This window comes from Pleurodeles waltl, chromosome 10, assembly GCF_031143425.1.
Source record: "Pleurodeles waltl isolate 20211129_DDA chromosome 10, aPleWal1.hap1.20221129, whole genome shotgun sequence".
Lineage (NCBI taxonomy): Eukaryota > Metazoa > Chordata > Amphibia > Caudata > Salamandridae > Pleurodeles > Pleurodeles waltl.
This window is the reverse complement of record NC_090449.1, coordinates 401,200,547-401,225,668: the sequence shown is the minus strand read 5'-3', so window position 1 is coordinate 401,225,668 and position 25,122 is coordinate 401,200,547. Positions and strand designations below refer to the sequence as shown.

General features: G+C 44.2%; 1 protein-coding gene across 2 annotated transcripts in view; it reads right to left on the bottom strand.

Annotated features, from left to right (window-relative positions):
• CRAMP1 (cramped chromatin regulator homolog 1) overlaps nucleotides 1-25,122 on the bottom strand; it is a 982,369-nt gene that overhangs the window by 521,229 nt on the left and 436,018 nt on the right. For both annotated transcript variants that reach the window (XM_069210635.1, XM_069210634.1), the window contains exon 11: nucleotides 6,646-6,820. In XM_069210635.1, coding sequence (XP_069066736.1) covers nucleotides 6,646-6,820 — 175 coding nt within the window. The remainder of the gene's footprint in view (nucleotides 1-6,645; nucleotides 6,821-25,122) is intronic.

Here is a 25,122-nt window from a genome sequence, read left to right as displayed (position 1 = left end):
TGATGTAGGTATTTAATGTTCTGAGATCTAGTATCGGTCTCAGGCTCTTGTCCTTTTTGGGTATAAGGAAGTACAGTGAGTAAACTCCTGTGTTTAATTGATCTTTTGGTACTAATTCTATTGCTTCTTTCTGTAGCAATGCCTGAACTTTTAGTCCTAGAAGATCTCTATGTTGTTTTGACATATTGTGTGTTTTCGGTGGGACGTTTGGAGGGAATTTGAGAAATTCTATGCAATAACCATGCTGGATAATTGCTAAGACCCAAGTGTCTGTTGTTATTTCCTCCCAATGTGTGTAAAACTTGGTTAGTCTCCCCCCCACAGGTGTTATGTGTTGGGGATTTGTGACCTTGAAGTCACTGTTTGTTTTGAGGAGTTTTGGGACTTTGGAACTTTCCTCTGTTTCTTTGAAACTGTCCTCCTCTATATTGTCCCCGAAAACCTCCTCGCTGATACTGGCTCTGGTAAGTGGGCTTTGTTTGTGAGGTTGTGGCTTCTGTGGTTTGCCCTCGAAACCCCCCTCGAAATTGTGTTTTTCGAAATGTGCCTCTGCTCTGCGGGGAGTAGAGCGCGCCCATGGCTTTGGCCGTGTCAGTGTCTTTTTTAAGTTTTTCAATTGCAGTGTCCACCTCTGGCCCAAACAACTGCTGTCCGTTGAATGGCATATTTAGCACAGCTTGCTGTATCTCTGGTTTAAATCCTGATGTACGCAGCCATGCATGCCTCCTTATTGTTACTGCTGTGTTGACAGTTCTAGCAGCTGTGTCTGCAGCATCCATTGCTGATCGAATTTGATTATTGGAGATATTTTGTCCCTCTTCTACCACTTGCTGCGCTCTTTTTTGGAACTCCTTTGGCAAGTGTTCAATAAGGTGTTGCATCTCGTCCCAATGGGCCCTATCATATCTGGCTAGCAAAGCTTGCAAATTTGCAATACGCCACTGGTTTGCTGCCTGTGCCGCCACCCTTTTGCCTGCCGCGCCAAATTTTCTACTCTCTTTATCTGGAGGTGGTGCGTCTCCTGAAGTATGAGTTGGCTCTTTTGCGTGCTGCTCCAACTACAACAGAGTCTGGTGATAGCTGTTGTGTGATGTACACTGGGTCTGTTGGTAGCGGTTTATATTTTTTATCTACTCTTGGAGTAATGGCTCTCCCTTTGACAGGCTCTTCAAACACTTGTTTGGAGTGTTTTAGCATTCCGGGCAACATTGGCAGACTTTGATATTGACTGTGCGTAGATGACAGTGTATTAAAAAGGAAGTCATCTTCAATGGGTTCTGAGTGAAGGCTGACATTGTGAAATGCTGCTGCCCTTGATACCACTTGAACGTAGCCTGTACTATCCTCAGGTGGCGAGGGTCTTGCTGGATAGCATTGAGGACTATTGTCTGAAACTGGTGCGTCGTAAAGGTCCCATGCGTCAGGGTCATCTTGACTCATCCCCGTATGTGTTGGGGATTGCATCATTGGTGGAGTGGCTACCGGTGATAGTTGTGGAGAGTGATGTGGGGATGGTGGTGGTGTTACTTGTTTAGCCACTTTTGCTTGTGGCTGTTTGTCCTTGTCCTTGTCTCCTTGTCTTGGAAGGCAAGTTTTCGTTTCATTCTGATTGGAGGAAGAGTGCTGATCTTCCCTGTATCTTTCTGAATAAAGAGCCACCTTTGCGTGTGATCTGGCTCTATTGTCTGTAATTCTTCTTCAAATCTGTGTGTCTTCATTTGAGAGGACAGTCCTTGTTCCTCTGAATAGGAACTAATTTTCGGTTCGGAGGCCGGATGTTTCGGCACCAAAACCTTTTCTGCTGTTTTTTTCGGCTCCGACAAAATCTTTTTGCTTTTCGGCGTCGTGCCCTCTCGGTGCCGACCAATTTCGGTGCCGATGTCTCGGTGCCGAATCTTTTCGGAGCCACTCTCTCGGGCCCGAGATTGCTGCGTGCCTGTATCTCGACCGGAGTCGGATGACTTTGACACCAGCTCGCCCTTTTTCGGTGCCGATGGACGGTCACCTACTTTTCAGGTTAAGCCATGGCCTGTTGGCGGTGGCGTCCCCTGGGCTTTGGCAGTCTTTTCGTGAGTTTTTTGTTTCGACATCTTACTCACGGTTTTTGGCGTTTCTTCGGGATCGACCTCCTCCGAGTCCGAACCCTGAATGGAGAATGTTTCTTCCTCCTCCTCGAAACGCCCTTGTCCTGTCGGCGCCATTTGCAGTCTTCTTGCTCTTCGGTCCCGGAGTGTCTTCCTGGACCGAAACGCTCGACAGGCCTCACAAGTATCCTCCTTGTGTTCTGGTGACAAACACAAGTTACAGACCAGATGTTGATCTGTATATGGATACTTGTTATGGCATTTTGGACAGAAGCGGAATGGGGTCCGTTCCATCAGCCTTGAAGAGACACGTGGCTGGGCCGACCAGGCCCCGACGGGGATCGAAAAAACCCCGAAGGGCCACCGGAGCTCTTCTCAATTCGGTGTCGATCTGTTGTAACTAACCCGATACCGAACGCAAACAATACCGACGATTTTTCCGAGATTCTAACTAACTTTCCGACCCGAAACACGGAGCGAAAAGGAACACGTCCGAACCCGATGGCGGAAAAAAAACAATCTAAGATGGAGTCGACGCCCAATGGAGTCGAAATGGGAGGAGTCCCTCGGTCTCGTGACTCGAAAAGACTTCTTCGAAGAAAAACAACTTGTAACACTCCAAGCCCAACACCAGATGGCGGGATGTGCACAGCATGTGTATCTGCAGCTACACATGCCATCGAACATACGATTACAATACAATACAAATTGCAGCATACACATTAGATATGTATTTCCTTATACTCACTGGGTTTCTTTAATCAATAAGTTAACAATTTCTATTCTTGGTTTCAGGTAAGAAGTGATTGAAAAGAAAGTGCATTCTGGACAGTCATACCTACCATCACGTTATTGTATTGTTTCTACAAGTCGAGAAACCAAAGGCAAACAGAAGTTAACATGAGTTGTGTACCACGCTAACCTTATGCTATCAGACTTTTAGAAATTTTGAAAGGCATACACAGAAAAGTGGCTGCTGATATTTACTAACAGATGAGTTTTTGAAGGTAGATAAGAGAGATTCGGTCATTTTGCTGGATTTGCAGAAGAGTTATCAGATGTAGCTGATGGCTAGTTTCGTACACTTTCTTCCCTCTGACACATTTATCCATGGTACTTTACCTCACAGTGTCTGATTTTTCTGCCGTCAACCAGGGATTAGAATCTATTTTTCAGTGGGTTTTCTTAAATTCACCCTCAACTGAGAAGTCAACGTTTCCATTTTCTTTTGCTCCATATTGCCTGCCCTAAGTGTCAGCATTCAACTACTTCCCCTCTGACACGTTCATACATGTGAGTACTAAGTGACAGAAGGCCTGATAATATTGTGTTTGTGTGTAACTTGAGGCCTGTGAGTGTGAGCCACAAAACATCAGACAGGACATCCATGTGGGGACAAATAAGTCTTCTTTAGCTGTACATAAATTGATTTCACACTAAATATACTTCATTTGCCATTTCCACATTCTGGATAGGTCTTATGCTAGGTGCAATAAGGACTGAACCCCCAAGAGATTTGTCATACTTGCCAAAAAAGAAGTATCATATGCTGTTCTAATGGAAGTGGCAGCACAGACTTTTTAATGATTGCATCAATTGACAACACTCTAATCAGTGAAGATGGGAAGGAGATGTTTTTTGGCTCTGTCTTCCGCTTTAGTTGAATCAGGTGGCAGATTGACCCATACATTTCATTACTGATCTCTACTGGCAGAGTTTTGCTGACCCAGGAACCAGAAAGGATCTATTTATCTGTTTAAATTAATGATAGCTTTTTATTAGTCCACGAGATTCTATAGTAGTTTTAAAAAAATACTTGAATACAAAGGGGAGAGTTGGCTTAAAAGTTCTAGTTGTGGTACTGATGTAAGGATTTTTTTTTAAGCTGAGAGCACTTCTATTCAGTACGATGGACAGCCATAGACAACATTCCCAGAAAGGAGTGATCCAGAATATGTAGGTGAAAAATTGTCTCAGCAAAATTCCAAGCAGGCATGGCAGGTACTGTGATGATGCCCTGTAAGAGTTGAATCTCTAAGACCTGCCCAAGAAGCCTCCTGTTTTTGCAAGGACTCTTCCATTAAGGCAGCTAATTTTCCAGTCACAGTACAGACCTTTCTCTAAACAATGCTTTTAATGACTCAGGATCTTTATTTAGGATGATGTCTATGTTATACTGGAGCTGGTCTTGGCTCTGCTTAGGAATGATTCTGCCTATAAGGCAGCTGGAATCTAACTCCTCCTGTTCAGTTGTCATCGTTAAGCAATAGCATGTCAATAATGAAACTGTTCACAACTTTTGTCATAATGTGAAAAGCGCCTGTGGCCTACATGAAGGTAGGGAAGGTAAACCTTGTTTATCACTCTGCTCCACTAGGGCCCTGCAACATAAATTGAGGTCTCTGGTAGAGATCTGCAGTGCATAATGGAATCTCACATACTGGCAATGCCATTTCTCAATCAGCCTTTCAGCATGGACTTTTATTGGGATATCAGCTCAAGGGTGGTTTCAGGTAGGCAATGCAATTCATATTATGTTTTTTCACTGTTTTTAACTACTGTATCATTTGTCAAAAAGTTCAAGAACAGTACACACGAAAGGTAAATCAACTGTAGAAAATAATGCTTTTTGAAGCTAGAATTCTTCAAAAGATGCGGAGGTAAAAGAAATGAAATCTTTCAAAATGTACAATTCTAACACAAAAATAGAGGAAAAGGAAAAGTCCTGTGCTCAGAGAATTTTCGTGAATTAGCTGAGCAAGGGGGGGACACAGAATAACTGGCTTCACTACATTATGGAATCTGGAGGAGCTTGACCAACTTCGATTAACAGAATAACTGAATTATTTATCCATTTTTTTTAACCCATCTGCTCTGGTTGGTATTAGAATTTGTTACATTGCTAATGTGTTTAGCATTACATTAAATATTAGGGGTGGTTAGAACAACATATACCATATTAAAAATAGAGCCAGACCATGCCGGTTTTCCAATTCAAAAGTTGCTCCAGCGTTCTTAGTCTACAAATTGCTAAAAGAAGTGAGCTTTGTCTGGCAAAGACAGAGAGGGTGAAATGGTCTGAAGCTGGAAGGAACAGAGTTCCATGCTGCAGTGGCTGCTTCAAAGGATTGTTTCCATACAGCTGATGTTCTAAATTTGGGAGGGTCAAGGACATGGGTTTTGTGAACTATAAGACGACTTCAGCTTCTTAGGACATTAAGAAGCTACAATAGGTAGGGAGGAGTGTCTTTGAGTAGGGCTCTGCGGCTGAGATTCTGAAGGTACTCCTGGCTTTGATGGGTAGTCAAGGAAGACAGTGCATTATAAGGGTGATCTTATCTGCTCACAGATGTACCTGGGTTGCAATTCCATTTCCAAATCCTATTCTGGAGACAACTAGATACTTGATCATGTTTTGAGGGGATATAGGGAGATGAGATGACATTTTTTCAAAGTGTGCAGGTGCAAGCTGGCAGATTTGGGCAAATTGTTGGTATGAGGAATTAATGTAGGATGGTCTAAAGTGAAGCCTAAACACAAGGCAGATTGAATAATGGTCAATGAGAAGTCTTTCAGTTTCAGAGATTCCAGAAGATTAGGACCAACTCTGTTACTGAATAAGTACAGCTGAGAGGAAATTCAGTTTCCACTGGAGTTGGAGGAAGTTCCCTCTCATCGAGATTTGACGTAAGGGATAGGCAACATCTAAGAGTGGAAAGTTCTTACACTGTAGAGGCTTTTAAATACACGTGGGTGTCCTCAGTGTATGGGAGCAGTGTTAGGCCAGTGAGGATTAGGCTTAACGGCTTAACATATAATTTGAACAGGGGTGATGCAAAAACCGAGCCTTAGGGGATTCCACAGGACTCGTTAGTAAAGAAGGAAGTGTGGTCTCTGATATCAACAACTTGGGAACTGTTTATCAAGAAGAATCACAACCATCTTAGAACTTTGAAGCAAAATCCCATGCGGTGTTCACATGTGTGAAGCAATCTTCTGTGAAGGGGTGCGTTGAAGGCTGCAAATAGGTCAAGCAGCTTTAGGATGTATGTGTTACATTTGTACAGGATGTATAATCATTCAGGACTTCGAAAGTGGCTGCTTCAATACTGATATCTGCCCTGAAGCTCGATTTGTGATTAGTTAGAACTTGTCCTTTTAAAATTGTGCTATTTTGTTGATTACCTACTGCTTTTCTATGACTTTTCCCAGCCACATAAAGATAGGTGTTGGACAGTAGTTTAATGCTGGATAGAACTCAAGCCTGTGTTTTTTCATTACAGCCCTACCCCTTTTTGTTTTTTGAGTGCAACACAAAAGATGAAAATGTGCAATCACATTTAATTCTGAATGCACATTAACTTTATGTCAAACACCGGATCAGGGCTTAGAAAGACTGACTGTGCCCAAAGACTGAAAATTTGTACGTTTTACAGCTAAAAATCAAACTACATGGCATACATCATACCAGTGATAAACATATAATGCAGGAAAGAACCATTTAGCAGAGAATGAACAACCCACTGTAACTCTCTTGCATAGCAGAGATAAACGTGCTCACCTGAGGCACTAGAAGAAGTTGGAGAAAAGGATTTGTTGTTGCGGATACTGGAGCTGTTCCGTGTGCAGCAAGGACTCCTGGATGTCACAGTAATTATTTTTCCAGGTGGAGTCAGTGTCTGTTCTTCCTGGACAGGCTTCAAAGGGGATGTGGCCACAGAGTGAGTTTCTGGAGACTGGCAAAAGAGAACAAAGTGCTTAGGCACCTTTTAAAATCGAACAAAACTCAATTATTGCAATTAAACATGGAGGCATATTGTTAGAGCATTCAACAAGTAAATCTAAACGCTTATCATTAGTTAATATACTTCCAGGTTTTTCAGTTAAGCTGAAGCACCAACTTTAACCCAGTACCTAAGGCAGCAAGAATAAAAATGTGCTCACAGAAAAGGATTAAAGAAGCATTATATAAGTCTGTGTGTAAAAAGTGATCATCATCAAATTATTTCCTAAAAAACACAATACAACATATACAATACCTTAGTAATAGGCCTGACAGCTAAACAATGTATTTGCCAAATAATTATCATAAACTAAACTTCATTGACAGTTCATAAAAAACAAATATAAACAATGATTGATTTCAAAATGTTAAAAATATCATATCATGAAATTTAAAAACAGCAGTACTATGTTTCCATTAGGAGCTGCGCTCTGAACAACCAGACAGACAACAAATATTTGGACATACAATATACAACTAAAGTGCAAGTGTCAGATCTGAAAACTCTTGGTGCCTTATTACGTCCCGTGCCGCCAATACTCCTACATAGCTCAACTAACCTTTTTTTGGTCGGTAGGCACATTCCTTGCAAAAGATGAGATGGGCCACGGTCTCATTAATACAAGTGGGACATTTGTCAGAAATATCTGCTAGGTGTCTGCAGTTTTTACATAAGCTCTTGGTGTTCAGAGTACCATATATAAATTGTAGATACAGCATCTTAGCTAAGGGAGGTTAAGCATAATCCATGAAGTGTTCTAAGGTTGGTAACATTTTAAAATCAAGAAAAGTGTCCACAATACCTTCACTGCTGCAGATCCGAAAAAACTCTCCTCCATCCCAAAGTTCCAGTACTTTTCTTTGTTTAATGACCTGGAAATAGTGGCCATCTCTTCATGGTGTTCCCAAACCTTCCCATTACCAAACTAGTCAATTTGGATTCAAAATAGTTCAGTCACTGAATCCTCATGTGGTCGGGTACAGCAAAGAAGTCCTCTTAGAGCGACTAGGTAAAGGGCCAGCTCATTTAATGGCCACGGACGATGCCAGAACAGAATTGGCTGACTGTGTACCTTTTGTGCGATAGGGTTATGACCCAGATCTAGAAACACTGGGACGAGTGGGGTAATCAGAGAGCTTGTGCAGTCATGTCATGCTCGAGCTATACAGTTGCAAAATTGCTCGACTTTTCTGTAGCTGCAGGGTCCAAAACACATTATTGTTTAGCTTTATTCCCAAACAATCAAAGCTGTCTCATCTGGGCATACCTGCATTCGCATTTTAGGGACCTTTTAGATGCTAAAACCATATATTTAGTCTTGTCAGTACTGACTTCCATCCCCTTTCCTTTGTAAAATGACTCAAAGGCATTTAGGAGTTGCTGTAGACCACCGGGCATCTTGAACAATAAATGTCTGTCATTCGCAGACTGGAGGGCAGGTATCCTCTACGCTCCCATTTACGGCACGCCATAGCCATCCCTGTCCATGCAGCTCACCATGTTGTTAATGAAAAGGGAAAATAACATTAGAGCCAAGAAACATCAGCCTAACTCCACTTTAGATTGTCATGGGGTTAGTAGTTTGTCCTCCAGTGACCCATCTTACCTGTGAGTAATTACTGCCATGTAACCTTATCAGTGTGGACATTAGGTAGGGTTGAAGTCCCATTTCGTCCAGGGGTGCCAAGAGCTTGTTTCTTGGGATCAGATCAAAGACAGATTGTAAGTCAATGAAGGTCATTTACAAGTGGTCTTGTTTATAAATGTGGTCTTCCAACAGATATTACAAACAAAAAAGAAATGATTAAGCGTAATCGTCCTAAATCTGAATCCTGCCTGGTAGGATAAGTTATAATGTTCCACAATCCAGTCCTTGAGCTTGCTGAGGATTTCACTGCAGAAAATCTTCTGCAGACTATCTATAAGGCTGACAGGCCTATAGTTACTATGGGCTTTTTAAGAACCTTTTTTAAAAATCGGAATAATCTCATCAACAGGTAAACCTCTAGAATGGAGTTGGATTTCCGTCTTATGTATGATGCCTAAACATCTGGATTTGTGAATTAAAGATCACCTGGGAACTTATCCGGGTCTAGGTCCTTACCACCCTTGGTCCCAATGATGGCTGTGTGTCTTGTAAGGAAATGACCAACATAGGACATTAGTCGATTTTATACAAAAGTTTGGGATCCAGTTTATACTCTGACATGTCACTGTGAAGTTTATATAAGCTACTAAAGTAGTCTAACCAGTTGTGTGGCTGAATAAAGCATTTAAGCTCTTTGGGCCCTTTGGCAGATCCGAAAGTGATCATATCCCAAAATAACTACTTGCTGGAATTAGCAGCAATAATTAAGTCCTTCAAAATAAAATAGCTCCATTCCCTTTTGGCATTAAAGGGGCAGATTTATAAGCTTTCCTGACAGGTTGGAGTTCTACTCTATTGCTACTTTTCACGGCATGGAGTAGGTTATTTCTGGTTACCCTGAAGGCTTTGCTGTACCATGTTGCAGTAGAAGACCAAGACCTAGACACATCTTGTAGGAAGTTGGCTCTGTATGTGCTATTTCAAAGTAAGGAATAGCATGCACAGAGTCCAAGGGTTCCCCTTAGAGGTAAGATAGTGGCAAAAAGAGATAATACTAATGCTCTATTTTGTGGTAGTGTGGTCGAGCAGTAGGCTTATCCAAGGAGTAGTGTTAAGCATTTGTTGTACATACACATAGACAATAAATGAGGTACACACACTCAGAGACAAATCCAGCCAATAGGTTTTTATATAGAAAAATATCTTTTCTTAGTTTATTTTAAGAACCACAGGTTCAAATTCTACATGTAATATCTCATTCGAAAGGTATTGCAGGTAAGTACTTTAGGAACTTCAAATCATCAAAATTGCATGTATACTTTTCAAGTTATTCACAAATAGCTGTTTTAAAAGTGGACACTTAGTGCAATTTTCACAGTTCCTAGGGGAGGTAAGTATTTGTTAGGTTAACCAGGTAAGTAAGACACTTACAGGGCTTAGTTCTTGGTCCAAGGTAGCCCACCGTTGGGGGTTCAGAGCAACCCCAAAGTCACCACACCAGCAGCTCAGGGCTGGTCAGGTGCAGAGTTTAAAGTGGTGCCCAAAACACATAGGCTAGAATGGAGAGAAGGGGGTGCCCCGGTTCCGGTCTGCTTGCAGGTAAGTACCCGCGTCTTCGGAGGGCAGACCAGGGGGGTTTTGTAGGGCACCGGGGGGGACACAAGCCCACACAGAAATTTCACCCTCAGCAGCGCGGGGGCGGCCGGGTGCAGTGTAGAACAAGCGTCGGGTTTGTAATGGAAGTCAATGGGAGATCTAGGGATCTCTTCAGCGCTGCAGGCAGGCAAGGGGGGGATTCCTCGGGGAAACCTCCACTTGGTCAAGGGAGAGGGACTCCTGGGGGTCACTCCTCCAGTGAAAGTCCGGTCCTTCAGGTCCTGGGGGCTGCGGGTGCAGGGTCTCTCCCAGGTGTCGGGACTTAGGATTCAAAGAGTCGCGGTCAGGGGAAGCCTCGGGATTCCCTCTGCAGGCGGCGCTGTGGGGGCTCAGGGGGGACAGGTTTTGGTACTCACAGTCTTAGAGTAGTCCTGGGGTCCCTCCTGAGGTGTTGGATCGCCACCAGCCGAGTCGGGGTCGCCGGGTGCAGTGTTGCAAGTCTCACGCTTCTTGCGGGGAGCTTGCAGGGTTCTTTAAAGCTGCTGGAAACAAAGTTGCAGCTTTTCTTGGAGCAGGTCCGCTGTCCTCGGGAGTTTCTTGTCTTTTCGAAGCAGGGGCAGTCCTCAGAGGATGTCGAGGTCGCTGGTCCCTTTGGAAGGCGTCGCTGGAGCAGGATCTTTGGAAGGCAGGAGACAGGCCGGTGAATTTCTGGGGCCAAGGCAGTTGTCGTCTTCTGGTCTTCCTCTGCAGGGGTTTTCAGCTAGGCAGTCCTTCTTCTTGTAGTTGCAGGAATCTAATTTTCTAGGGTTCAGGGTAGCCCTTAAATACTAAATTTAAGGGCGTGTTTAGGTCTGGGGGGTTAGTAGCCAATGGCTACTAGCCCTGAGGGTGGGTACACCCTCTTTGTGCCTCCTCCCAAGGGGAGGGGGTCACAATCCTAACCCTATTGGGGGAATCCTCCATCTGCAAGATGGAGGATTTCTAAAAGTTAGAGTCACTTCAGCTCAGGACACCTTAGGGGCTGTCCTGACTGGCCAGTGACTCCTCCTTGTTGCTTTCTTTGTTCCCTCCAGCCTTGCCGCCAAAAGTGGGGGCCGTGGCCGGAGGGGGCGGGCAACTCCACTAAGCTGGAGTGCCCTGCTGGGCTGTGACAAAGGGGTGAGCCTTTGAGGCTCACCGCCAGGTGTTACAGCTCCTGCCTGGGGGAGGTGTTAGCATCTCCACCCAGTGCAGGCTTTGTTACTGGCCTCAGAGTGACAAAGGCACTCTCCCCATGGGGCCAGCAACATGTCTCTGGTGTGGCAGGCTGCTGGAACTAGTCAGCCTACACAGACAGTCGGTTAAGTTTCAGGGGGCACCTCTAAGGTGCCCTCTGGGGTGTATTTTGCAATAAAATGTACACTGGCATCAGTGTGCATTTATTGTGCTGAGAAGTTTGATACCAAACTTCCCAGTTTTCAGTGTAGCCATTATGGTGCTGTGGAGTTCGTGTTTGACAGACTCCCAGACCATATACTCTTATGGCTACCCTGCACTTACAATGTCTAAGGTTTTGTTTAGACACTGTAGGGGTACCATGCTCATGCACTGGTACCCTCACCTATGGTATAGTGCACCCTGCCTTAGGGCTGTAAGGCCTGCTAGAGGGGTGTCTTACCTATACTGCATAGGCAGTGAGAGGCTGGCATGGCACCCTGAGGGGAGTGCCATGTCGACTTACTCGTTTTGTCCTCACTAGCACACACAAGCTGGCAAGCAGTGTGTCTGTGCTGAGTGAGAGGTCTCCAGGGTGGCATAAGACATGCTGCAGCCCTTAGAGACCTTCCTTGGCATCAGGGCCCTTGGTACTAGAAGTACCAGTTACAAGGGACTTATCTGGATGCCAGGGTCTGCCAATTGTGGATACAAAAGTACAGGTTAGGGAAAGAACACTGGTGCTGGGGCCTGGTTAGCAGGCCTCAGCACACTTTCAATTGTAAACATAGCATCAGCAAAGGCAAAAAGTCAGGGGGCAACCATGCCAAGGAGGCATTTCCTTACACATCTGAAAACTAAACATCTGAGTGAGTCCAGGATGGTGTGCTTCACATGCACCTGCACCATTTTCTTACCCACAATGCCCAGCAAACGTCCAACTTTGCTGGAAATCACACATTTTCCCCACATTTTTGTGATGGAACCTTCAGGAATCCACAAAATTCCTACCACCCAGCATTGTCGCATCTATACCGATACAAATTCTGCCCCACTTGTCAACCTAAAAATGTTATTTTTCAAACTGCCCTTTTGGACCAGGTTTAGTTCCCCCTCAATTTCAACATGTTTTTGGCTCTTCTATGTCACAGGCACTTGGCCCACTTACACAAGTGAGGTATCATTTTTACTGTGAGACTGAGGGGAACGTTTAGTGGTAGGAAATTTGTCCCGGTGCAGTGATCCCACAGAACTGTGGGGAAAATGTGATTCTTTAGCAAAATTTGAGGTTTGCTGAGGATTCTGGGTATGGAAACACTGGGGGATCCATGCAAGTCACACCTCCCTGGACTCCCTCGGGTGTCTAGTTTTCAGACATGTTTGAGTTTGATAGGTTTCCCTATATGGCTGCCCCACAAGTCACCCCATCTTGGATTACCCTAGGTGTCTAGTTTTCAAACATACACAGGTTTGGAAGGTTTCCCTAGGTGCCAGCAGATCTAGAGGCCAAAATCCACAGCTAGGCACTTTGCAAAAAAACAGCTCTGTTTTCTTGAGGAAAATGTGATGTGTCCACGCTGTGTTTTGGAGCATTTCCTGCCACGGGCAAGAAGTCTAACCACACAAGTGAGGTACCATTTTGATCAGGAGACTTGGGGGAACGCCGAGTGGAAGGAAATTCCTGGCTCTTCTCAGATTCCAGAACTTGCTCACCAAAATGTGGGGGAAAAGTATTTTTTGGGACAAATTATGAGGTTTTCAAAGCATTCTGGGTAACAGAACCTGGTGAGAGCCCCAGAGTCACCCCATCCTGAACTTCCCTAGGTGTCTAGTTTTCAAAAATGCAAAAGTTTGGTAGGTTTCCCTGGGAGCCGGATGAGCTAGAGGACAAAATCCACAGCTAGGCACTTAGCAAAAAACACAACAGATTTCAATATAAAAATGTGATGTGTCCATGTTGCGTTTCCTGTTGTAGGGACTAGGCTTACCCACACAAGTGAGGTACCATTTTTAGTGGGAGACTTAGGGGAACACAGAACAGAAGTACAAGTGTTATAGCTCCTTGTCATTCTCTACATTGTTTCCTTCCAAATGTAAGACAGTGTGTAAAAAAAAGATGCCTATTTTGAGAAATGCACTGCAATTCACATGCTAATATGGAGACCCCGGAATTCAGAGATGTGCAAGTAACCACTGCTTCTCAACACCTTATCTTGTGCCCATTTTGGAAATACAGAGGTTTCTTTGATACCTATTTTTCACTTTTTATATGTCACTAAATGAATTGCTGTATACTCAATATATATTTAAACCCCACTGCAAGGTGCAGCTCATTTATTGGCTCTAGGTACCTAGGGTTCTGGATGAACCTACAAGCCCTATATATCCCCGCAACCAGAAGAGTCCGGCAGACGTAACAGTGTATTGCTTTCAAAATTCTGACTTCGCAGGAAAAACATAGAGAAAAATGGCAGTTTTTTTCATCTCAATTTCATTATTTGTTTTATTTCAGCTGTTATTTTCTGTAGGAGAACCTTGTAGGTTGCACACAAATGACCCCTTGCTGAATTCAGAATTTTGTCTACTTTTCAGAAATGTTTAGCTTTCTGGGATCCAGCATTGGTTGCACTCCCATTTCTGTCACTAACTGGAAGGAGGCTAAAAGCACAAAATATAGTAAAAATGGGGTATGTCCCAGGAAAATGCCAAAATTGTGTTGAAAATCTGGTTTTCTGATTCAAGTCTGCCTGTTCCTGAAAGCTGGGAAGATGGTGATTTTACCACTGCAAACCCTTTGTTGATGCCATTTTTTTAAGGTAAAAAAAAAAAAAACACAAGCCTTCTTCTGCAGCCCTTTTATCCCTTTTTAACAAAAAAAATAAAATACAATTTTTGCTGTATTTTGCCTAATTTCTTGGCCTCCTCCGGGGAACCCACAAACTCTGCGTACCTCTAGAATCCCTAGGATGTTGGAAAAAAAGGACCCAAATTTGGTGTGGGTAGCTTATGTGGACAAAACGTTATGAGGACCTAAGTGCGAACTGTCCCAAATAGCCAAAAAAAGGACTGGCACCTGAGTGGGGGGGAAGGTCTGGCAGCGAAGGGGTTAAAATGTTACACAGCAACACAAGCTGCTGTGTAGCAGTTTAAAGTTCATAAAAAGCAAAGCGCCTTGGCACGGCCAGCAATGACCCCCACCATCACATTTTGTTTTTATTTACTTTAAGCCAGGTTATGCAGCAGCTCCTGCTCCTGTGTAACATGTTTAAACAAGGGAACCACAATGAAGCGTTCTTGGGAGCAGGAGGAAGAGGGGATGTGGGTAAAAATAAGGGGAAATGCAGGTTAAAATTCATGTCTGGCAGACAGGAGGGCCGGAGGGTGCATGGTGGGTGGTGTACCGTGGGATGGGGTAGCAAAGCGGACAGGGAAGCAATACAACTGGGAAAGGCAGGGAAGTTTAGACAAACAGAGGGGTGGAAGAAGAAAGTCAGGAAAAGCATAGACAGATGGCTTCGGCGGACAGATTACAGACACATGCATTCACAGAGAGTGCATTTGTTTAAGTAAATAAAAAAAAATACGTTGGGGAAGAAGGTAGTCAGGGGAAGGATACTGGCCACTGGAAGAAGTACTTGGTCCAAGCGCCACAGCATGGACAAAGACTCCAAGCCCAGGAGGAGAAAGCAGAGGCCTGCAGGAGTGCTGACCAATTGGGAGAAAGGAAATGAGCAGCACATAGGAGTCAGTCGATGGAAAGCAGAGGTAAGTAATAGGCGGGCTCGGAGGCCCCTTTTTATAGACAACAGATTTCGCCACAGGCAAGTGCTGTGCAGGCGAAACCTAAAAAGGCTTCTTTTTGCAACAAAAAGCTACCTTTCGGCCAACTTGGTGTAATTCCATCCAGTGTTCTAGACTGTAGTTGTGTTCAAAATGACTATGTGAATTAAAATGGGAAACACCTCCAATCTCTACTTCTCAGTTGGAAGACTGGGGTAGGAAAAGTGGGTGAAAACTCACCTTTTTTGCACTTTCCGTCACCGTCTTCGACTGGACAACACCTGCCATCGCTGCTGCCAACAACCCATGAAGAAAACACAACCACTCCCCCCCCCCCCCCCCACCCCTGTCAACGGACTCCAAGGTATGGACGGTGCACTGCCAGTGTACATTGGGTGTGCACTGCACAGGAGGTGGGGACCACTGGAGACCTATATATGCCACAGTATTTATTTTATTTTTTCACTGTGACATGCACATGTCGGGGACACGAGTCAGACAAACACGGACGGGGACACACTAGTACAAAACACATCACACACAACTATCATTATAGTGCCAGTATTCACTGGCAAATTAATGCTAGCACCACACTGACAGTACATTCACACCTGGCAACTATGTGTATGTGTGCACATTGCCTGGGGACCTGTACCTGTCGTGTTCTGCTGCAAGTTGTGTTAGAGTCAGGTACATGTATGTGTATGCGCAATGTGATTGGCTGGTTGAGACTCGGGAGCAAATGTGTGTGCTTGTGTAGCAAAGTGTGTAATTGTATTTTTGGTGGATGTGTCGTCTGTGGGTGCGGTGATAATGGTGTGTGTATGTTGTGTCATGGATGTATGTCAATGTGTGTGCTTTTGGCATGCACAGGTTGTGTTGTGCCGGAATGGCAAATGGTAATTGTGGGGATGTGTTGTGTAGTGCGGAAGTACACCTATGGCTAAGGGACAATGTGTGTGTGTCCCTCTCCCTGCCATTGTACGAAGTTTATAGAGTCTGGCTGCCATCTCCCGCTGTCAGCGAACCACCGCCATTCAGACCACCAGCAGAACTTTAACATGTAAATATGGCGGGCAGAAGACTGTCGCCGTGATGGTATTTTGTGGACTGTGCCCGATGTGGCTTGGTGGTGCAACAACCAACATCTACATCAGGTCGTAGGAATATTGTTTTTTGTTTTGCTAGTAACTTTCGCGAATCTTGACAAATTTTTCAAGACTAGTTTGTCAGTCACTTCTGCTGGTGTCTGGAACATATGCAAAAAGAACAAGTGATGGATGGAATGCTGAACAATGTCAAACATTCACCCCCAGTTCAGAGATCTGGGCCTAAATCCATCGTTTTTTTGCCACCCGTGCCGTTCCAGTTTGGACCCAGCCATATGCAAATCAGTCTTGACCCTGTTCCCCAGGGGAACAGTCCAGCCCAAATTGTCAAGCCAGGTCCTCCCTGGGATGGAAACAAGCATCATAGGACCGGTTACAGGGTATCACCCTTCATCAGCCAGGTTAGCTTGATTCCAGTGGCATGGGGAGCACGGGACCCACATCTGGGCATACCCTTCCCACTTGGGGCAACACATGCAAAAAGGACAAGTGATGGACGGAAGGCTTAACAATGTTAAACGTTCACCCCCTGGAACATTTCAGAGTGATCCATCAAGCGGGCCGAGAAAAAGGAGGGATCCCAAACACATTTCTCCAATGCAATTTCCCATAGGGATTTTACACCCGACTACAGCCTGAACCTCTGAACGAAATAGCAGAATCATTATCCAGAAAAGGTGCCTTTTGTAATTTAGTGTCAATCTGTTCAGTAGTTTTGGAGTTATTAGACAAAGATTTATGTATATCTAGAGCTCCAGATTCTCCGCAGCAGACCTGCGGATCCATGCACCAACAGTGATGCACTTATTGGCTGGCCCCCAACCTGAAAGGAAAGTTCCAGCTGCCATTTTGTTCACTGGGACTCGGTTCCAAGGGGGGAAATAACATTCAAAAGTGAAATAAAGGGTCAGTGTAGAGGTACCCTGATCCCAATGGATTGATGGAGCGGTCTGTGAGGGACACCTTGTGGGCAAGAAATTGTCCAAAGACCTTTTTTTGTTTTGCACGCCAGAGGATCCACTGAGGCGCTCAGCGTGACCCACTGTGTGCTCCACAGTAGGTCTGTGGATCCAGATCCCAATTTAAAAAAAACCACATACACCCACTCACAGACTCGCACATCTACTCACAACCAACTACACATCAATACAGCCATTCACACACCCACTCAAGACTCTCAAAACCACTCGCACACCCACTCTCAGACCCACACACCCAGACAGCTACTCACACACCCATAACATACAGCCACTTCCACTACCAGACCCACACACCCACTCACACGTCCACTCTCGCTCATACCCAAATAACTATCCACAAAACCATTCTCACCCTTACTCACACACCCATACAGCCACTCACAAGTCAGACCCACAAAACCACTCACACAGCCACTCACAGATCCACACAGCCATTCACACCCCCACTCATACACACAAACAGTCATTCACACACCCACCCACAAACACCCACTACCACACTCACACACCCACACAGACACTCTCACACCGACAATGATGCACGTATTGAAATTGCAAAAGCATATGTTTGGATTAAATGTATTGTTGATTTAGGATTGAATGTGTGCTTTTGGTTGCGAATGATCTGTCGAGGATCATCCCACAATATAACCGGTAGACCCCTTATTTGTCCAAGTATCGCAGATATAGAATATGAATAAACAAGCATTTGCAACGCAATAGGTGTTGCATTTTCGAGAGTTAGAGCTATTGGCATTGTAAATCATATTTGGACTTTTCTTGCCACATAAATTGGTCAAACCTGCCTCATAACTTGGTCTTTTCCTGCCACATAATTCTGCTGGCCCGCATATAACTAAAGCATTTCCATTTACCTTCTTCCTCTATCTGCAGCAAAAAAAATGAAAATATTGCCATTTAGCATCCTAATTTAAATCTTCCATGCTCATTCCAATAGAATACCACTTTCACCACCTCACCATCAGAGTTTCTGGCTGGCTAGTAATGCCCCCCCCCCCCCAAAAATCTACACAAGACAGCCATGGACGATTAATGAGCGAAATAAGAGAGAAATAAACTAGAAGGGTCACCCAAACATATCAAGAGGTTTTAAACAGTCATAGTGTAATAAGGATATTAGGTTGGCCTGAATCATGGTCATAATTGCAATGAGGAGAGAGTATTAAAACCTATACAATCATCATGTAAACCCCATGAAAACCTTTATCAGAAATAACATTTTGGCATTAGAATGCTCAAAACCGCCCCTAGAGGGCACCACACTAAAAATAGCATTTGGAAAAAATATGGTCATGTAACAATACAGTCAGCCCCTAGAGGGCATAACCACATGAAAACAGAATGGCAGAAAGTAATGCAGTGTAACCATATATGTAGCTTCTACAGGGTGTTGTGCCTTACTCATTTTCAGGACTAACAGGCCTACTGCAATACTATTACAAAGAAGGCCCTTAAAACACAAACTATACCCATCTTCATCTCAAGTTCCAGCCATAAGAGAGCTTAAAAATACAATGAATTGGGGGGGGATTATTATTTTGGGGTCTCTCTAACCTAGTGGAGGGACCCATATATGACCTACACAGGATGAGCTTGTTGTGCTCAACAGTTTAGTGGTGGTCCTACTGTCCTCAGACCATCACAGGCTGAGTTATGGTAAAAAATGTTTTGTAAATGGTATGCCCCGCAAAGCATTATGGGGCGAGTTATTTGAGTGCAGTGAATATTGCAGTATTAGCTCTCCCAATGTGTCAGGAGAGCAATGCTGTGGATTTCTTTGTTTTTTTTCCCACTGAAACGGCTGCACTTTGTGTATTTTTCAACTGCTAAACCTGGTAAGAATTGAGGAATGAGGTTGCAAATTTAAGTGACTCAGATTCGGTAACAATGTGACGTAACTGGTGCTTATGCAAAGCACTTCAATACCTCCAATCTAGTTCGCGCTATATGAAGTGGCGAGACAAAAGAAAAAAGAGCGCACACACAAAAGTATATGGCCTATCGTGCAATAATCCATGTACCAGGCTCAGTCTGCAAGGTGTGACAGAGCAGCCTCAGGGCAGGACACACGTAAAGTATTTAGCAAGTAAATTAAGGGAATTTTGAAAGGCAGGTCCAGGAACAAAGGAAAGTGATGGGCATGCTTAAATCCTTCAGAATTGATTTCAGCATGTTGAGAAGAGCAGCGCTTGTGCGCTGCTATGCTCAACCTAAAAAAAGAAGGCTTTGTGCATTGCATTTGAAGGAAGACTACATAAGTTACCTTACCTTCATTATTTTAATTCTAGTTTTAAGATCTATAATAAGAATGACTGTGAATAAAATGTAATTATAAACTTGTGAAAATGTTTATTAGTAAGATGAACTGGTTAAATTGTGGTACAATTGATTTAAAAAAAAGTAATATTCACAAAATAAAAACAAAGCTTACAAGGACCTTATACTTAGGAAAAAGCATTAAAACCAGTATAAAATCACTGAAAAAACACAAAGGTTACAGGGATGGTTATAGTTAGATTCAGATTTTACGCACACAAAACCATAGAAATTCAGCACTTATGGTTACCCGAGTGTAGGGGCCTGGCTCTCTATGTGGTGCACTAAAAGGAAGTACACCCTGCAGAGTCCACAGTCGATCTCCAACTGATTTACAGAGTCAAAGGTAGATAATACTAATGCTCTCTTCTGTGGTAGTGTGTGCGAGCAGTTAGGCTTATAAGAGGGCTGTGCTAAGCATTGGTTGAACTTACAAAGGCAATAAATGAGACACACACTCAAAGAAGACCAATTGAGAAAAGCACTTCTCTTTATATATGTTTTGAAATCAAGAACTTCATTCCCAAGTACTGTTTTGTTATGAATTTTCACAGGTAAGTAAAACATTCAAACTCAGGGGTTCACCTTCAGGCTTTGGAGTTGTAGTGGGCCAACGTCCAAAGTACTGCCAGCAGTTGTTCGGTAAGTGTCTGGATTTTACCAGGAGCAGGGGACTAGTGATGGTTTAGCTGTTTGCGCTATGGTGGAAAGGAGGCCCCCTGGTAACAGGCTGCACAGGGGGACTTGGAGACAAGATTAAGAGCTCCCACAGAGGGGCTTAGGTCGCAAGGGGTCGTAGAGCAAGGACGACAGCTGGTTCTTTGGGACCCAGGCCAAGTGGCCCCTGGTGCAGAGTGGTTAGGGCGCTGGGCCAGTATGCAAAAATGCTTCTTGCAATTAGTGGCCCACAGCTGGCAGGTTCAAAATCGCAAAGTGGGCCTAAGTGGGTCTGATGTCCCTCGGTGGCTGCTTGTTCCTGGTGTAGTGGGAATACGGAATGGATTGTCATTGTTGGTGCAGGGCAACCAGAACTCTGGGGGTTGGTGCTGCACAGCTCCTGTTGGTCCTGGTGTCTTCACACTTGGTGAGGAGACAGATCTGTTCCTTCAGAACATGAGTACCTTCTCCTGGTCATCTGCGGCGGGAACCTCCAAGGCGGTGGACTGGACTCTGCTTGCTGGTTTCAGTGGTTTGCAGGGAAGTACCTCTTCTACTCCAAGGAAGACTGGCAGGCTACCTGAGGCTTTAGTAGTTCTCCAGCTTGCAGGACAAGTCACACTGTTGCAATTGTCGAGAGAGTTGAGAACAGGCAGGGATTTCTGCCAAAAGTCCACAGCTCCTCTGCTGTTCTCGCAGGCAGTGACTCTTCTTCGCCCTTCTCTTGATCCATTGTATCTGAGTTCTTGGGTTCAGGAGTGCCACCTCAGTACTCCATTTAGGGACGTTAGGGGGGAGTGCCAGGTAGCAGCCAATGGGCTGCTTATCTTTAGGGTGACTACACTCTCTCTATGACCATTTCCAGTGGGAAATTGGCATAACCTTGAACCTAGAATGCTAATTTGGTCCCACACAAGGTGGAAGAGGTGGGACTGGCATGATGTGGGCACAACTCCTAATACAAAGATCATATTCAGTGGTAGAAGACAAGGCGCACAGGGGTGGGTGCCATGTAGTGTTTTCACTTTTGTCTGCACCAAGACACGCAGCCTGCTAAGGCAGCACTGCATGCTTTTGGGTCCCTTAGGGAGGCACAATCCATGCTTCTGCCATTAGGAATCTTTAGCACCCCAGAACCCAGGTATCAGGGGTACCATTTACTAGGGACTTACAGAGGGTCCTAAAGGTCCTGCCAATTGAGGAAAACTGTACAATTTTGGGAAAGAGATCTGGCACTGGGGAACTAGTTAGTAGGAACCAAGCGCACTTTCAGTTGAAGTCACATCAGATACCAGGCAAAAAGTGGGGGACAACCATGTCAAAAAGGGTACTTCCTACACTGAGCTAACTATAACCTACAACCACCACAAAGCACTGGTTAGGACTTCACATATTACATCACACATGACATGGCCAGTGACATCACTGATGACATCTCAAATTACATCACGAATGACACACACACACACACACAAGGAAAATGTTACTTAACCGGTAGACATCTGTTAGTGGCATACAGTGCTGCAGATTCACATGCTTTGCAAAAATCCACCATCTAGTGTTGGGCTCGGAGTGTTACAAGTTGTTTTTCTTTGAAGAAGGTTTTCAAGTCACGAGATCGAGTGACTTCTCCTCTCTGCAATAGTGCGCATGGGCATCGAGTCCTTTGTTAGATTTTTTTACCCACAGGACGGTGAAGTAAGAGTGTAGAGAAATATTTATATATATATGGAAAGTTTCACTTACCCAGTGTACATCTGTTCATGGCATGTTCCGCTGTAGATTCACATGCTATGCACAGATCCTGCCATCTAGTGTTGGGCTCAGAGTGTTACAAGTAGTTTTTCTTCGAAGAAGTCTTTTTGAGTCACGGGATCGCATGACTCCTACTTTTCGGCTCTATTGCGCATGGGCATAGACTCCATGTTGGATTATTTTCCCGCAGAGAGTAAGGTAGAAGTGATAGAGTGTAAAGAAAGAGATGTCCATGCAATGGAATAGAGATATACATATACATATGTACAAATTGAAGTGTAACTTAAATGGCAACAGGCTCCCGGGGAGGAGGGAGGGTGCATGTGAATATGCAGCGGAACATGCCACGAACAGAAGTACACTGGGTAAGTGACATTTTCCGTTCAATGGCATGTGTAGCTACAGATACACATGCTATGCATAGACTACAAAGCAGCTTTCCTCCCCTAAGCGGTGGTCAGCCTGTAGGACTTGAAGTTGTTTGAAATAGTGTGCTTAATACAGCCTGTCCTACTGTGTCTTGTTGTGTTGCTAACACTTCTACACAGTAATGCTTGGTAAATGTATGGGGTGTTGACCAAGTGGCTGCTTTACAGATTTCTGTCATTGGTATATTCCCTAGAAATGCCATTGTTGCTCCTTTCTTCCTGGTGGAGTGTGCCTTTGGTGTTACTAATAGCTGTCTTTTTGATTTTAGGTAACAGGTTTGGATGCACTTTATTATCCATCTGGCTATTCCTTGTTTTGAGATAGGATTACCACTATGGGGTTTTTGGAATGCGACAAATAACTGTTTCGTTTTCCTAAATTATTTTGTCCTGTCAATATAATACAATAAAGCCTTTTTAATGTCTAATGTATGTAGCGCTCTTTCTGCTACTGAGTCTGGTTGTGGGAAGAAGACTGGAAGTTCCACTGTTTGATTTATATGAAATGGTGAGACGACTTTAGGTAGGAATTTTGGGTTTGTGCAAAGTACGACTTTATGTTTGTGTACTTGTATAAAGGGTTGTTCAATAATGAATGCTTATATTTCACTAACTCTTCGTAATGAAGTGACTGCAACGAGGAATGCTACTTTCCATGTTAGATATTGAATCTGACATGAGTGCATGGGTTCAAACAGTGGACCCATGAGCCGTGTGAGCACAATATTGATATTCCATGAAGGCACCGGTGGTGTTCTTGGATGTATGATACGTTTTAGTCCTTCCATGAAGGCTTTGATGACAGGGAATCTAAATAAAGACTTGTTTTGTATATTTTGTAAATGGGCTGAAATAGCTGTGAGATGTATTTTAATGGATGAAAAAGCTACATTTGTTTTTTGTAGATAAAGTAAGTAACCTACAATGTCTTGTATGGATGCGGAAAGAGGTGTTATGTGTTTGGATTGACAGTAAAAGACAAACCTTTTCCATTTGTTTGCATAGCTCTGCCTGGTAGTGGGTTTTCTTGCTTCCATACATTCTGGTGGAAGATGTAGATATCCAAACTCTAAGACTTCAGGAGCCAGATTGCTAGATTGAGTATTGCTGGATGGGGGTGCCTGATCAGTTGTTTGTTTTGTGTCAACAGATCCAGCTTGTTTGGTAGCTTGATGTGTGGCACTAGTGATAGGTCTAACAATGTCATGTACCATGGTTGATGTGCCCACGTTGGCGCTATAAGTATGAGTTTGTTTTGATGCAGTCTGTTGACCAGAAATGGAATTAGCGGGACAGGGGGAACGGCGTAAGCAAATATCCCTGACCAGTTGATCCATAGAGCATTTCCCTTAGATAGAGGGTGTGGGTACCTGGATGCGAAGTTTTGGCATTTTGCGTTCTGGCTGGTGGCGAATAGATCTGTGTCTGGTGTTCCCCATTGGCCAAAGTACTTGTGAAGTACCTGGGGGTGAATTTCCCACTTGTTTGTTTGCTGATGATCCCGACTGAGACTGTCTGCTAATTGATTGTGAATTCCTGGAATGTACTGTGCTACAGGGTGAATGCTGTTGTGAATTGTCCAATGCCAATTTTTTTGTGCTAGAAGACAAAGTTGTGACGAGTGGGTTTCTCCCTCTTTGTTCAGGTAGTACATTGTAGTCATATTGTCTGTTTTGATGAGAATGTGTTTGTGAACGAGAAGAGGTGGAAAGGCTTTTAGTGCTAGGAATACAGCTAGCAATTCTAAGTGATTTATGTGAAGTTGTTTGTTGTCCCATTGTAACTGAATGTTGTGATTGTTGAGGTGTGCTCCCCATCCAATCATTGATGCATCTGTTGTAAGTATGGCTTGAGGCACAGGGTCCTGAAATGGCCGTCCGTTGTTTAAATTTGTGGAATTCCACAAATGAAGCAAGATGTGTGTTTGGTGGTTGTAGCAAGTTGGCTCTGTATATACTATTTCAAAGTAAGAAATAGTGTGCACAGAGTCCAATGGATCCCCTTAGAGGTAAAATAGTGGCAAAAAGAGATAATTCTAATGCTCTATTTTGTGGTAGTGTGGTCGAGCAGTAGGATTATCAGAGGGTAGTGTTAACCATTTGTTGTACACACACAGGCAATAAATGAGGAACACACACTCAAAGACTTACTCCAGGCCAATAGGTTTTTGTAAAGAAATGGCTCCCTGTTGCAGTTACCCCCCACTTTTTGCCTGATACTGATGCTGACTTGACTGAGAAGTGTGCTGGGACCCTGCTAACCAGGCCCCAGCACCAGTGTTCTTTCACCTAAAAATGTACCATTGTCTCCACAATTGGCACAATCCTTGTGCTCTCTGAGGACAGAAAAAGCCTGCTCTGGGTGGAGGTGCTTCACACCTCCCCCCTGCAGGAACTGTAACACCTAGCAGTGAGCTTCAAAGGCTCAAGCTTCGTGTTACAATGCCCCAGGGCACTCCAGCTAGTGGAGATGCCCGCCCCCCTGGACACAGCCCCCACTTTTGGCAGCAAGTCCAGGAGAGATAATGAGAAAAACAAGGAGGAGTCACTGGCCAGTCAGGACAGCCCCTAAGGTGTCCTGAGCTGAGGTGACTCTGACTTTTAGAAATCCTTCATCTTGCAGATGGAGGATTCCCCCAATAGGATTAGGGATGTGCCCCCCTCCCCTCAGGGAGGAGGCACAAATAGGGTGTAGCCACCCTCAAGGACAGTAGCCATTGGCTACTGCCCTCCCAGACCTAAACACACCCCTAAATCGAGTATTTAGGGGCTCCCAGAACCCAGCAAGATAGATTCCTGCAACTTAAAGAAGAAGAGGACTGCTGAGCTGA